At 45.7% G+C, this 14,445-nt stretch overlaps 3 protein-coding genes across 3 annotated transcripts; 1 reads left to right on the top strand and 2 right to left on the bottom strand.

Moving 5' to 3' along the window:
• Positions 1 to 712: 712 nt before the first annotated feature.
• Positions 713 to 1,732, bottom strand: LOC311315084 (P2Y purinoceptor 1; the record flags this gene model as incomplete). The annotated part of the gene is made up of 1 exon (XM_084445684.1): positions 713 to 1,732. The coding sequence occupies one exon, from the start codon at positions 1,730 to 1,732 to the stop codon at positions 713 to 715; it is 1,020 nt and encodes a 339-aa protein (XP_084301810.1).
• Positions 1,733 to 2,682: 950 nt separating this feature from the next.
• Positions 2,683 to 8,745, bottom strand: LOC311315085 (CCN family member 2-like; the record flags this gene model as incomplete). The annotated part of the gene is made up of 5 exons (XM_084445685.1): positions 2,683 to 2,955; positions 3,981 to 4,192; positions 6,536 to 6,784; positions 7,645 to 7,861; positions 8,728 to 8,745. 5 exons carry the CDS (start codon positions 8,743 to 8,745, stop codon positions 2,683 to 2,685), a joined length of 969 nt encoding a protein of 322 aa, XP_084301811.1.
• A 2,372-nt stretch (positions 8,746 to 11,117) lies between these two features.
• LOC311315285 (uncharacterized protein) lies at positions 11,118 to 14,273 on the top strand. Its single transcript, XM_084445919.1, has 2 exons — positions 11,118 to 11,413; positions 13,851 to 14,273. Exons 1-2 carry the CDS (start codon positions 11,276 to 11,278, stop codon positions 14,157 to 14,159), a joined length of 447 nt encoding a protein of 148 aa, XP_084302045.1. The 5' UTR covers positions 11,118 to 11,275; the 3' UTR covers positions 14,160 to 14,273.
• The last annotated feature ends 172 nt before the right edge of the window (positions 14,274 to 14,445 follow it).

A 14,445-nucleotide genomic window follows, 5' to 3' on the forward strand; every position in this document is an offset into this window, starting at 1 on the left:
TCTTTAGGGAGTACAGACATGGATAATGTTGTTTGGGCTTCTTTCACTAAACTTGTCATGCTTAGTTGCCCAGCAACCAGATTGTGTTAGTAGGGACATTCCTGTATTTCCTCCATATCCACCAACACTCACCTTAAATGACCAATCATACAACATTAATCATTATGACATTAATTTCCTGCCTACCATTGTTTTCATATTATTCTCACTCAGACGACCTCTTGAACTCCAGGACACAAATAGAGGAAATGGCCCAAACACCACTGACATGTCTGAAGTGAGGAACAACATCCTTTATCACTGCACCTTTATTCAAGATAACCTTGATAGATAGATAGATAGATAGATAGATAGACAGACAGACAGACAGACAGACAGACAGACAGACAGACAGACAGATAGATAGATAGATAGATAGATAGATAGATAGATAGATAGATAGATAGATAGATAGATAGATAGATAGATAGATAGATAGCACATAAAAAGGTGCTTATTCTACACAATCCACATGTATCTCATGATGTTGTCACAGAGGTCATGCAGTACCCTACGGGTTATCTGCAGGCTACTGCAACACAATAACAAACCACATCAAAGTACAGAATAATTACAGTAGGCTGTATAAAGTACAGAATAATTACAGTAGGCTGTATACTGGCCGCATTGATAAGCGCCAATGTAGTAAGAGGCTTCAGTTCAACATGTTAGATTAGGCGAGTTCCTCTAAGTCTGCAGGTTGAGTCTCTTCTTCTGCAGATGGATTACGGTACATGGCCCAATGAACCACAGACATCCTGGCTCGTTTGCAGAAATCCCGGAAGCGTGCGACGAAGTCATCGTTTCCGATTAAGTAAATTAAGGGATTGATTGCGCTGTTCAAGCAGGCGAGGCCGCGGCTGATCTGATGAGCAACATAAATGTCATTGAAGCTTGCGTTGCATGTTCCCTTCTTTTTCAAAATCCTTGTCTTCAAATTGAGATTTCTGAAGACATGATATGGGATAAAACAAACTGAAAATAAAACGGTCACAATAATGACAAGTTTCAAACATCGTTGTTTCAGTAGAGTAGTGTCGTTTACTTTATCGGTGGCAAGAACCACAATTATGTGCCCGTAGCAGATTAGAATAATAAGCAAGGGAATAATGAATCCAGTAATAGTCCAGCCGATGCTATATGGCAGGTAATCCTCGATAAGGTTGTCGTCTGTTGTGTCGTAGCATGCTGAGGAATTTGTCTTAGTCTTGTCAAAGAACATATCTGGGAGTATCTGGATGAAAACCAGAATCCAGACCAGAGAGCTGATTGACACAGAGTGCCAGTTATTGATTTTCCCCATCACTTTCATTGGATGTACGATGCCCAAGTATCTGTAGATGCTGATACAGGTCAGAAATCCGATACTGCCGTAGAGGTTGAGGTTGAAGCAAAACCTGGTGATTTTGCAGAATGTTTGTCCAAAGATCCACGTACTGTTCCGCGCGTAATAAACGACCAAAAAAGGTAAGGTGAATATATACAGCAAGTCAGCTATCCCAAGGTTAAGAATGAATATGTTTATATTTCCGAGTTTACCCCAACCTGTAAACACACTTCTTAACCCCCAGATGTTGGCAAAAGTCCCGACGACGAAAACTATCACGTATATCGCGGGCAGAAACATATGCGTAAAATGTGTATTTATTTCCTCACAGGTGCGGTTCAGAGCGCGGCCGGCTGGATCAGACATGTCCCGACCGTCTCTCCACAGCGGAGTGGAAACAGCAAAGTTACTCTTTCATATGAAGAGCTACACGAATGACGTCCTGTAACGTAATTTATGAAATTGAAGGTTCGTTTCATGCACTGACGCCACGACACGTGGTTTACAAACATGGTGCATGTTGAAAGTTATTCATCAGTTGTAGTTGTTCTACTCTGATTGCCTGTTTAACTGAGCTCGAGATATTCAAGGGACACTTTATTAGTTTAGTTTAAGTTAGAAGGCCTGTTGAAAACCGACTAACTCAAATGCAATCGTTTAATTACTAAAATATAAAATATATGCTTAAGATCAGGTTGGACACTTAGATTTACAGACTCTTTTATTCTTTAGTTCCTATAGGAAGTAAATATTCCTCCAGACATACATCTGCTCAGACGTTTCAAAGACACCTTGTTTCCCTACTATAACTGTTGCACATAGTCACACTTATAAATAGCCTACACATAAGTATAAATACACGCACACACTCACACACACACACTTGGTTTTGACATATAGTCCAACTGCAATACTGTACATTTACTTTATTTGAAAACATATAGACAGCATAAAATATCAACAAGCAATCACAACCAGACACCTCTGATGACACCTAAAGTTATCTCAAATCTTGAACATGGTCAGTGTTGAATTATGAGGGAAATATTGTCTGGAATTCAATCAAGCCTGTACTGTAGAAAAACCAAGAATTATAGCAGCATATTATAACAGAATTGTTTTGGGAAAAAGCAAATTGTGTTGTCTTGAATACTCTATGTTTTGAATTCTCTAAATGTTTGTTTGAGTTGAAGTTTAATTAGGGGAGTTGGATCATAGTTTAAAAAAACAACAACAAAAAAACAACCAAACATTGTATCTTTCGTGACAGGACCTGCCCATCTCCCATGCAGGGGTCTTCTCCATATTACCCCACTCTACGACCAGGGCAGGCCTCTCCTGGGGGGCGGGGGCAGTAGTGAGTGGGGGCAGTTATAGTGGTGGCAGGAGCAGGACTGGATCATCAGCCTGCCGTGGGGGCAGCGCAAGGCCGGGCGGGCGGTCCTGGTCCGGTAGGGGCTGCAGCAGCGTCCGTCTGGGCAGGACAGACCACAGAACCGGGGTCTGTAAACCCGCACGCTCCGGCAGCCCTGGAGCTCCAGACCGACAGGCAAGGAAGACCTGTAGCTGTCCTCACGCATGCCAGCGTCCTGGAATACACAACAGTGGTCAGACAACCCAGAAGCCCTTGCTGTTTAGCAACGCGTACGCGTAGTCAGGTGCATGTTTTGTGGCGCGTTAAAGCTGCAATCATTGATATTATTCACATTGTCAAAACTAATTAAAACTAGCTGATATCAGATTGTTTCATTGAGCCATAGCGTCCTAATAGCGTCCCTCCTCAATGACTCACCTCTACCAGTTGCCATGTCGTTATTCCAGCATTTCTGTCTGGTCCCTGGCCCTGGTCATCTCCCGCCTGGACTACTGCAACTCCCTCCTTGCTGGGGCCCCGGCGTCAGCCATTAAACCTCTGGAACTTGTCCAGAAAGCTGCTGCTCGCCTGGTGTTCAACCACCCCAAGTTCTCCCACACAACTTCCCTTCTCTGTTTTCTACACTGGCTCCCTGTAGCGGCTCGCATCCAGTTTAAAACTCTGGTACTACCCTACAGGGCAATGAAAGGAACAGCCTCCTCCTACCTCCAGGCCATGGTCAAATCCTACACCCCCCCCCCCCCGACCGCTACGCTCTGCTACCATCACTCCGAGGCCCCTGTGGTCGATCGACACGGTCACGGCTCTTCTCTGTCCTGGCCCCGCAGTGATGGAATGAACTGCCCACTGACGTCAGGACAGCAGAGTCGCTGCCCATCTTTCATCGCAGGCTCAAAACTCATCTCTTCAAGAAGTACTACAACGATCGACAATTAAGCACCTATTGTGCATCATCCACCCAGTGAAATTCCTCATTATGTTAAAAGGTTCTTGGCAAACAAACCTACTTCTGATTCTGATTTTGAAAGTGAGAAAGTTGGAAACATTGCAACAGCATGTTGCAACAGTATGAGTTGCAACAGTATGAGGGCATCAGGAAACCAGTCCACCTCTATACCAGCCAGCCCTCTCTCAACTAGAAGCAACTCTCAAACCAAGCAGACGCTGAGCATCGAGGGGCTCTACAGTATGTGAAAAGGTCAAGAAGGGTAAAGGGATTGGCTCCTGTCAGCCACTCACCGTCTGCAGACCGTGGGGCGCGCTGGCGGCCTGGCGCGGCCGGATCTGGCACAGTGGGTTCAGGGGCAGCGGGCGGCAGGCCCGGTTTGAGCTCCAGGTGCGAGTGGACACGCCTGGGCCGCAGCTGAGGGACCACGGGCGCCAGGCCGTCATCTGATCAACGCTGTTGGACCTCAGGCCCGGAGGTGGACCGGACCGCTCCGCTCTCTCCACTGGAATGCGGTGGAACAAATGTTGAAATGAAGAAAGATGAGATTCCTCATTGCTCCCATAAAAGGACATTCTGTCTGAGTGTTACTGATAATACTCATGATTCTATCAAATGAGAATATAAGAGGGATTGGTTATTTAAGACTATTATGGTGTAGACTGCTATGCTGTGGTAGAGTTAAGATACAAATCTACAGCTGTAATATATTTTTATGGTCATGTACACCTAAAGAATTTCATTGTACATAGTATCAGTATTATGTTCATAAGACAAGCAAACCAGCCTTACCGTTGAATCTTTATTGTGAAACCAGAAGCAGCTGGTCTAGAGTCTCATGAGACCATCTGATCTCTAGAGATACATTCAGGGTCTCTCCACAGCTCAGTCTGGACTTGCACCTATCTCCAACCACTATTCTCCAATTACGTTTTGACTTTTATCTTTATCTCGCATCAGGTTCGTTTTCCACATTCTTCCAACTAGATTTGGCAAAACGTTTTGTTATGCTGATTGGCTGAAGGAGTTAGTCTGTCAAGGCGAGTAGTCCCGCCCACGATCATGGTTTGAGGGATTGACTGAGCTGTAGAGAGAAACAGGATGTGATCTCGCTAGATCAGGACGGTCTCACGAGGCTCAAGATCTTTAATCCTGACAAACAGTACGGCGGATTAGCAGATAAATGGTGCACCTTTTGAAAAAAGCATGACATTTCTACCATAGTTAGTACATACCATAATATTTATTTTTAGATGTGGAGGCAAGTCAGATTTGACCCCTGAGGCCAGGGAGAGGTCAAATTCAAGATGGCCGCCAATAATATTCAACATGCTTAACTTTGGAACCAACCACAGTAGAAAGCACAGGAGACACACGGGAGCCATGCAGGACACAGCAGACTGCTATGCTGGGGTATATATATATATACACAGTATGCTGGGGTATATAGGCCTATACACAGTATGCTGGGGTATATAGGCCTATACACAGTATGCTGGGGTATATATATATACACAGTATGCTGGGGTATATAGGCCTATACACAGTATGCTGGGGTATATATATATACACAGTATGCTGGGGTATATAGGCCTATACACAGTATGCTGGGGTATATATATATATATACACAGTATGCTGGGGTATATAGGCCTATACACAGTATGCTGGGATATATAGGCCTATACACAGTATGCTGGGGTATATATATATATACACAGTATGCTGGGGTATATAGGCCTATACACATTATGCTGGGATATATAGGCCTATACACAGTATGCTGGGGTATATATATATATACACAGTATGCTGGGGTATATAGGCCTATACACAGTATGCTGGGATATATAGGCCTATACACAGTATGCTGGGGTATATATATATATATACACAGTAGAATAACATTGAAGGTGCCATTTCCAACTAAGTTGGGGGTGCCCATTCAGTTGGTGATACTTTTGAAATCACCAGAATTCAAGAAAATGCATTTAGGTCAAAGTCAAAGGTCAAATTATGCACTTGTCCCCTAAGAGGTCAGGATGACTGACCTTTAACCTGCAATGAAACAGTTCTATCCTCATGGACGAGGAACATGTATGTATGTATGTATGTATGTGTGTATGTATGTATGTATGTGTGTATGTATGTATGTATGTATGTATGTATGTATGTATGTATGTATGTGTGTATGTATGTATGTATGTATGTATGTATGTATGTATGTATGTATGTATGTATGTATATGTATGTATGTTTATACAATGGTTAGTTCTGGTTCTTGATTCTGATTGGCTGGAAGCCGTGTTTAAATACTTTGTAACACACACCTGGGACCGCATATTATTTTATTTTCAGTATTAAATGCGCCTCCCATTTGATCCAATGCATTGTAGTTGTTGTTGTTGCTTGGCAACCCTTTTGTTAGGGGAACTATTTTGCTCGGCGGAATTGAGGGAATGATGCTTCGTTTTTCAATAAATCTTAATATTTTACATTGCTGTGTGTTTATTTTACACTAATAGCTGTAGTAACCATTGTATAAAAGCAATAAACCACTCGAGGTCGTGTGTTATAGTGATTTAATAACAGCTAGGGGGGTTTTACTCCGCTTCGCGTCGTGCCTAACAACGCCCCCTAGCTGTTATAAAATCACTATAACACACGGCCTCGAGTGGTTTATTGCTTATGTATGTATGTATGTATGTATGTATGTATGTATGTATGTATGTATGTATGTATGTATGTATGTATGTATATGTATGTATGTATATGTATTTATGTTGGTTTGTACAGTATACATGTATGTATGTGTGTTCTCCAACCCCCTGGTGTATCCCGACCATACCGGTCAGTGTGTGTGGGTAGATGCTGTTGTCCAGGCGGTCACAGACCCACGTCTTGCAGCAGCTCCCTGGCAGACGCACCAGCTGGGGGTTGGGGCAGCGCGCGGGGGGCGTCTGGAGGTCATCCGTGCACAGCGGCACACAGGTCAGTCCGCCGCCCAAGCAGTGGCACAGCTGTGCACACGAGGGCTGGAATGTCTGGCCCTCCCCGAGACGCACGCCGTTGACATCACAGCCCAGCGAGTCCTGCCCTGACCACAGGGAGACCGGGGAAGAGCAGATGAGAGACAGACAGACGGCCCATAATGCACCGGGCCAGGGCTGGAGAGGACACAGACACAAACATCCTGTGAGAAGCACTAATGCTCCGCTCTGTCAGTACAGTATTCTAGACACATGGAGAGAGCCCCTCCCTACTGGGATTATAATCCTGACTGGTTATTTCCTGACAGTATTCTAGACACAGTGGAGAGAGCCCCTCCCTACTGGGATTATAATCCTGACTGGTTATTTCCTGACAGTATTCTAGACACAGTGGAGGGAGCCCCTCCCTACTGGGATTATAATCCTGACTGGTTAGATCAACAACATCTGCATCAGCATCGTCTTCACCATTACAATACATGTAGCCGTACAGTATCCTGTATACTCACTGACTCTGAAGTACAGTATCCTGTATACTAACTGACAGTGAAGTACAGTATCCTGTAAACTAACTGACAGTGAAGTACAGTATCCTGTATACTCACTGAGTAGTCTATCCTGTATACTAACTGAGTAGTCTATCCTGTATACTAACTGAGTAGTCTATCCTGTATACTCACTGAGTAGTCTATCCTGTATACTCACTGAGTAGTCTATCCTGTATACTCACTGAGTAGTCTATCCTGTATACTCACTGAGTAGTATATCCTGTATACTCACTGAGTAGTCTATCCTGTATACTCACTGAGTAGTCTATCCTGTATACTCACTGAGTAGTCTATCCTGTATACTAACTGAGTAGGCTATCCTGTATACTAACTGAGTAGTCTATCCTGTATACTCACTGACGCTGAAGTACAGTAGTCTATCCTGTATACTCACTGAGTAGTCTATCCTGTATACTCACGGACACATTGTCCAGGACCTCCAGGGAAGCTGGTGCTGTAGTCACACTGCAGGGCTCTCTGTCTGTCACACACGTTCCTCTCCGAGCACGCCTCGCCCTCCTGCCTGGCACACACCCGGCAGCAGCGGCACCCATCCAGGACCAGGCCCACCCCCGGGGGGCAGCGTGGCGCGGTCCGTGGGCAGAGGCATGGGCCCCCACACAGCTGGGACCAAACCTGAAAATGGGGGGGGGTTACAGCAGAATAATGAACAGCTGTGGGGTAGGGGGGGGATATGTGCTTTTGTAACCTGGTTGTCTGCTCTGCATCTGTCTAGCTGTAGTCTACTGTATTTAAACATTCTCAAGACTGCAATGCCTCACTCCTCCACTGTTAGGCAAGATGAAAGGCTCAACGTTTCTGACAAGCTTTAAAGGAGACAGGAAATGTGCTCTGTGGATTTTTGTTTAGTCTGTAGAATATAAACAAGGTGCAATGAAGGGAAAACAATGCAAAAGGGAAGCCTGCCAAGTCAGGCAAGCCAGGCCTTTTACTTCTGAGAAAGAATGTGATTACGAGACGTACAGTGCGCCACATGCAGGATGAGGTTTTATGGTTGAGGTGGAGTCAAACAAACATGAACAAATTCATATATACAGCACAGGTAGAATGTATTATGTCTGTTAATTTATTATTATGTCTGGCTCAGTAGTCAGGAAACCAGGATCAATTGTTTTAGTGTCAGAGAACAGGCCGAGGATTTATCTGTATCAATGTGTAGCCTATCAGTGTGAAATAGTCTCACATTTACAGGCCTATCAGTGTGAAATAGTCTCACATTTACAGGCCTATCAGTGTGAAATAGTCTCACATTTACAGGCGTAAATACATTTTGTCTGCAGATGGTATCACTTCCTCCTCTGGGCTCCAGTCATTTCCTTTACCAAACTGCTCCCAGTGAGCAGGTTAGCACCTTGCATGCAGCTACCGCCACTGGTGTGTGAGTGTGTGTGTGAATGGGTGAATGAGAGGCCATTGTAAAGCGCTTTGAGTGCCGCTAAGGTGGAAAAGCGATATATAAGTGCAGTCCATTTACCATTTACCTCATTGATGCGTACCATTGACGTTCTGTGAGATTCTAGTCATTTTCTATTATATTTCTATTTTGTCACCCACAGTTCTCCAGTCCTTTGCCTCCAGCAGTCAAAGACATTCATCACGTTATGTAACAATGCCGAACTAAAAACCTTGCATGGCAGCGCAGCACAAGAACAGCTCAATCCAACATCCCTGTGACAAGTGCAAACACTCCCAGGCTCCATGTATGAGCTGCTTCTCTGAGAAGGACCACAACCGACAACACAACCAGATTCCTGCTTCCTGTCTGCTGCTCATCCAAGCACATATCACGTTGCTGATCTCACTTTGACTGGCTATAAAAAAGAAAAGTGGGAGTTGTACGCCCTCACCTGACTGATGATGTATAAAAGCAAGGAACAAATGAGCATAATATTTCTTCTGTCCATCACAAGACGTGAACCAGTTCTCTCTCGGCCTCTCCTCAGGAAAGCTGTGATGCCATTAATGCTGGTGTTAGCAAACCCTCTGCCTCTGTCCATTCATTTATAAAGTCTTCCTTCTGATGTCACAGACGGTGGACTGCAATGTAAATAGTTACTGGACAGGAATCAAAAATAGTTCTAATTCCACATTCCTGGTTGCCATTTCCTCTGGCCACCTCCCTCTCTGGGCTTGAACCACTGCCTTTTCTTTTGTGGCTTTTTGGGCCATTTAGACTTCAAGTCCATAAGACTGTGTATTGGGGGTAATGTAATGCGCCTGTAATGGGTTGTGGTTGAGTTTCTGTGTGTTTGTCCAAGCAGGAGGGGGTTTCATGGGGTGGAACAGTGTTTTGTTAGCACCGATGTGATGGAACCAAGCAGAGGTCTGCTGAGGTGGTTTCTAACCTACTGCACGGCCACACTGTGGTTGTTATATTTCACATAAAGATATATACCTGTTCAGTTATACTAGTATTACGGCCATGATACCATTGTAATGTTAGTATGATGATTAGCAGTTATATACACAACCATATTTAGTGAATTTAGCAATTAACCTACATAAGCAGCTAGTGTTGTGAGTAACATTACTGTAATCAGATTTCTTTTTCCAGTACCTTGTAATGTAAGGGACTACAATTGAATTTTCAGTGATCAGATGACAGTTACTGGCTGGGCTGGGGATCGAAAGGTCCCCGGTTCGATCCCACCTCCCGGCAATTGCAAGACACTGAACGCTGGTTGTGCGTGCGTTGCCTCCACCCTCGTGAATCACACCAGCGTATCTCCCAGTCTTCCCTCACCACTGCCTCTATGCTGACGACTTCAACTGCCAGCCAAGGACTGGGGGTTCAGCACCAATACAGCTGATGTTCAGCTCCTATTTGAGGTCCCAGGAGATGGTGGTGCCCAGGAAACGGAAGTGGCCACTGGGGTGTCACTCAGAGTGATGACGGTGGGGAAGGGGGTTATACACATACTGGGATGTCCAGGTGTAGGCCGCTTCGGTTTCAATTCTCTGCTTCCCATATTATTGCGTTGTAACACCCTTTTGACCACCAAGAGAAAACTCGGCAGAGAGAATATTGCCTAAGATGTCAAACATTATGGTCAGGTGCAAATTGACAACTGACTCAAGATAACCCTGTGCAAAACCAACCAATCAATTATAAACGTATCAAGTGTCATGTCTCATGTCACACGTCTCACTTATATCACATATAGTCTATCTAGGCAATAGCATAACAACACGCATCATACTGTAGCAATGATTAAAATGCTATCACAAGACTGCTATGCAGCAAGCAGAATATTTGATGGACTACCCAATCCAGTTTGCGTCAGTGCATTTGCTTGCATCCACCAGATGGCGCTGTTGGCATAAATAACGTATTCTGATGGGACAAATAAGACCAGTCTTCTTCCAGCTGAGAAGAATGTTTTTTTTTTTTTTTTTTAAGACAAGTTCCACCATAAAACTACTATTGATGCATGTGAAGTAGGATCTTTTTTCGTCTCTTTTGTGCGACGGCTTTTAGTTATAGCCTACAATTCATCTCTATGCTCTGAGATGAGGCTTGTGCTTTTGAGAGATGGTGGGTTGTTGGGATGGGAGGGGGGGGGGGGGGGCAGAGGCGTCATGCCTATAGAACTTGAGGGGGCACGTGCCCCCTCAGATTTGGGGGTGTTTCTTTTTTCTTTCTTTTTTTACATTTCTGTTATTGTTTGTTTACCATTAAATTTTACAATTCAGAGCTATGATTATTTTCTCTACTGAGCTGAATGTATTATTTGAATTATGTCATAGACCACCTCGAAAAGCCACCATAACCTCTTTCAAAAAGCCAAACACCCTCTTTCTTTAATTTGGTTTCTTCCAAATGAACCCTGGACCTGGAAGCCCCCAACACGCATCATACTGAGCACGCTGCGCGTCGCATGACCCCCTGGGGGACCAAGTCTCTGATCTGTCACTTAGCCCGCCTCTCTTCCAGTGTTAGCGCTTTTCTTTCTTCTGTAGCTTACATTTGCTTTCCCGCCTTCATATAAGTAACTATCTTATTCATATCATTAACGGTGCATATGCGACATGGACAGCAGTCCTTCCTTCTCGCTGTCCGCTCTGTACAGAAGTGACCCTGTTTACTCCCTGTGCGCTTCAGACCTGATGACTGCCTCTCAAACGGTCAATAATCATTTCATAAAGGAACAGAAGCAACTTATGAAGGTAATGGTCTGCTTTATCTATTTACTCGGGTGTTGTTGTTATATTTGTTTTTTATGAACAAGCTTCTCTGTTTTGTATGTTTTTCTTTTCTAAGTTCAATTACAAAGGTGAGATTCAATGACGTTTTGTGTTAAATAGCCTAGTTGTTTAAGAAATAAACAAGTAAAATATGTCAATTTTAGCCTAATCATGGGAACAAAACTTGAATTTATGTAATTCCTTAATAAAACAAAAGGCGTATAACGTGATATTGAACCATTCCAGTCCCAGACGTGCAGTAGGCTACTCTGTTAACTATGTAAATAATGACCAAAGCTCAAGTTAATCAGACATGTACTGTAGCCTGATACATTGGATAGCCTAACAGTTCACAATTTCCTCACAGAAACAGATTTTGTGAATCAAAAATATTTAGCAATTGCAATGTGTGCTGTTTAGCATTTATGTCCACATTTTCTGTTTCTTGTGCCATCTTATCAAGATACTTTCCCACAACGATTTTACAAGTGTACTAGTTTACTTTTGTTTGGCAAGATGGCAATTCATCCGTCCTAAGTTCTCAGATACTGAGTTACACCATTGTGACTCATTACAAAGGCGGAGAAGAAAGGCCTTTTCCTGCTCAACATTCAATGATCTCAGTGGTGCAAATTACAGCCATGGCAACTGGGAAAAGTCACACATTTACAGCCTCAATAATGACACTCATTTTTCCTTAGATGTATGGGGCTCCCTTTGGGTCTGGCAGGGTTAGGGTTAGGGTTAGGGTTAGGGTTAGGGTTAGGGTTAGGGTTAGGGTTAGGGTTAGACCCTCCCGCTCTATACTAAATCAAACTACAAAAACATTCCAACTATTTACAACTTCAATTGACGATCCCTACAGCTTGGCCATGTCATAAAGGAGATGAGGACAGCATTTTCTGCGAATGTTTTTATTCATGAGTCCAACCTGAACCATAGCGTCCTGCGCAAACCAGGCCAGGTCCAGCCTGGCTCATGTGCGTGGCTGGCTTGTTTCTGTTCAGGACTGGTAGGACGGAAGCTAGTCATGCCACTGAAATAGCTGTGAATTGAAATGACATGAAATGATGTCTGATAAATTAAGATATGTCTTGTCGCCTGGACACATCAGCTCCAATGCTTCCAATGCTAATCCAGCACAAGAAGAGCAGGATAGCCAGTTAGCTCATGAGCTCACAACAACTAGCAGCAGCTTCCATAACATTAATGGTAGCGGTCAGTGGCTAAAGCAGTTACACTGATGATTCCTGTAACGTTAGCTATTTTGCTGCAATTGGTTCAACTTCTGTTTCTGGACAAAGGTAAGGGATAAACCCAGATAACACAAGGCTAGCGGACCTACAGCGGGTCCCCGATGGATGCTGCACCACCATTCCACCGGTAGTTAATTGTCTATATCCTAGGCCCATTGGCTGTGGGGTCCGTGGCGTGGTGGCGAGACTCCGTCCCCTCACGTCAGAGCGGTTCAAGTGTAGTGCAGTTACTTCCGGGCAATCTCCATACACCCACTTGTGAAAACCGTGTGTCTCTAGCCCGCTCAGGGGCTGAGTTGTGGAGTTCATGGCATGGATAGTGGCGTGGTGCTGAGACTACGCCCGCTTGGGTCAGAGCTGATTGAGCGCAGTACAGTGACCCCAGGGCAATCTCCTTGCACCCACTGGCGAAGACCGTGGGTCTCTAGCCCACTCGCGTCATATTGGGTCCGGGGCAGTGGACCCCTCTCTGGGCTACCCACCTGCCCCCACCGGTGAAGACCGTGTTTCTCTAGCCCTCTCAGGGGCTGAGTTGTGGGGTCCGTGGCGTGGACAGTGGTGTGGTGGGAAGACTCCGCCCCCTCGCGTCATATTGGGTCTATACTATAATAAACTATATAGCCCAACTCAAATACTCATTGAATTGCTGAAACTGAACAAGGAACACAGTCTATCTAAGCCTGTTGCTGCCCTCCCGTGGCCGAAAACGGTAAATGCAGTCTATCTGCCTCTTGTGGTAGCAACATAGAACTGCAGGTCATCAACGGGACGGAGGCAGCCAGGGAGGGACGAAAAATAAGCTCTTGTAGGCTACTATCTGTAAAGCGCATTGTGTTGCCTCTGTGTATGAAATGCGCTATACAAATAAAGTTTGATTTGATTTGACACTATCTCTAGCCAGGCTATACTATCTCAACAGGTGCATAACGGATTTTTTTAATTTAAAGAATGTACTCTGTATCTCAAGTTCCGCATACACATCATGAAATTGAAAAATAATCTGTTCCTGTATCATCTATCTATTTTCCCTCAGTTGTCTTTGCCAGCATGCAGCATTATGATGACGCTGCTGTTGCCCCCCCCCCCCCCACTCTGCTCCCCCCTGCCCCCCCCACACCGTGCTCCCCCCCTGCCCCCCCCCCCCCCCCCCTCTTGCTCTGCAGACCCTGAGCAGGCTGGAGCAGCAGCGGCTCATTCGCTTACGGCAGCTGAGTGGGGAGCAGAGGACATTCGCCTTCACCATGAACAAGAGACTCAGTCAGAGGGGAGCCAGGCCCCAGAGGGCCTCATCCTCCTCCTCCTGCTCCTCCTCCCCCTCGTCCTCCTCCCCCTCCTCCCTCCCGGCTAGAGGCTCCCGGTCCGCCCCGGCCTCCCTGGCCCTCCCCTCTGCCGGTAGCTGGAGAGCAGCCGCGCCGAGGCTGGACCAGCGGTCAGGTGTGACCCGTTCTCTGGCCTCCCAGCGCGGGCACTGAGGGGGTCTGGGGAGGACGGCCTGGAGAGGACGGTCTGGAGGGGACGGTCTGGAGGAGAGGACGGCCTGGAGGGGAGGGCCTGGAGAGGACGGTCTGGAGGGGACGGTCTGGAGGAGAGGGTCTGGAGGGGACGGTCTGGAGGGGACGGTCTGGAGGGGACGGTCTGGAGGGGACGGTCTGGAGGGGACGGTCTGGAGGGGACGGTCTGGAGGGGACGGTCTGGAGGGGAGGGTCTGGAGGAGAGGACGGCCTGGAGGAGAGGGTCTGGAGGGGACGGTCTGGAGGA

The sequence above is a fragment of the Borostomias antarcticus genome, assembly GCF_949987555.1.
Source record: "Borostomias antarcticus genome assembly, chromosome: 11".
Taxonomy (NCBI): Eukaryota; Metazoa; Chordata; class Actinopteri; order Stomiiformes; family Stomiidae; genus Borostomias; species Borostomias antarcticus.

Coding starts and splice junctions, on each gene's coding strand:
- LOC311315285 (XM_084445919.1), top strand. CDS start 11,276: ATGGACAGCAGTCCTTCCTTCTCGCTGTCCGCTCTGTACAGAAGTGAC. Junction 11,414..13,850: donor AACAGAAGCAACTTATGAAG/GTAATGGTCTGC, acceptor CTTGCTCTGCAG/ACCCTGAGCAGGCTGGAGCA.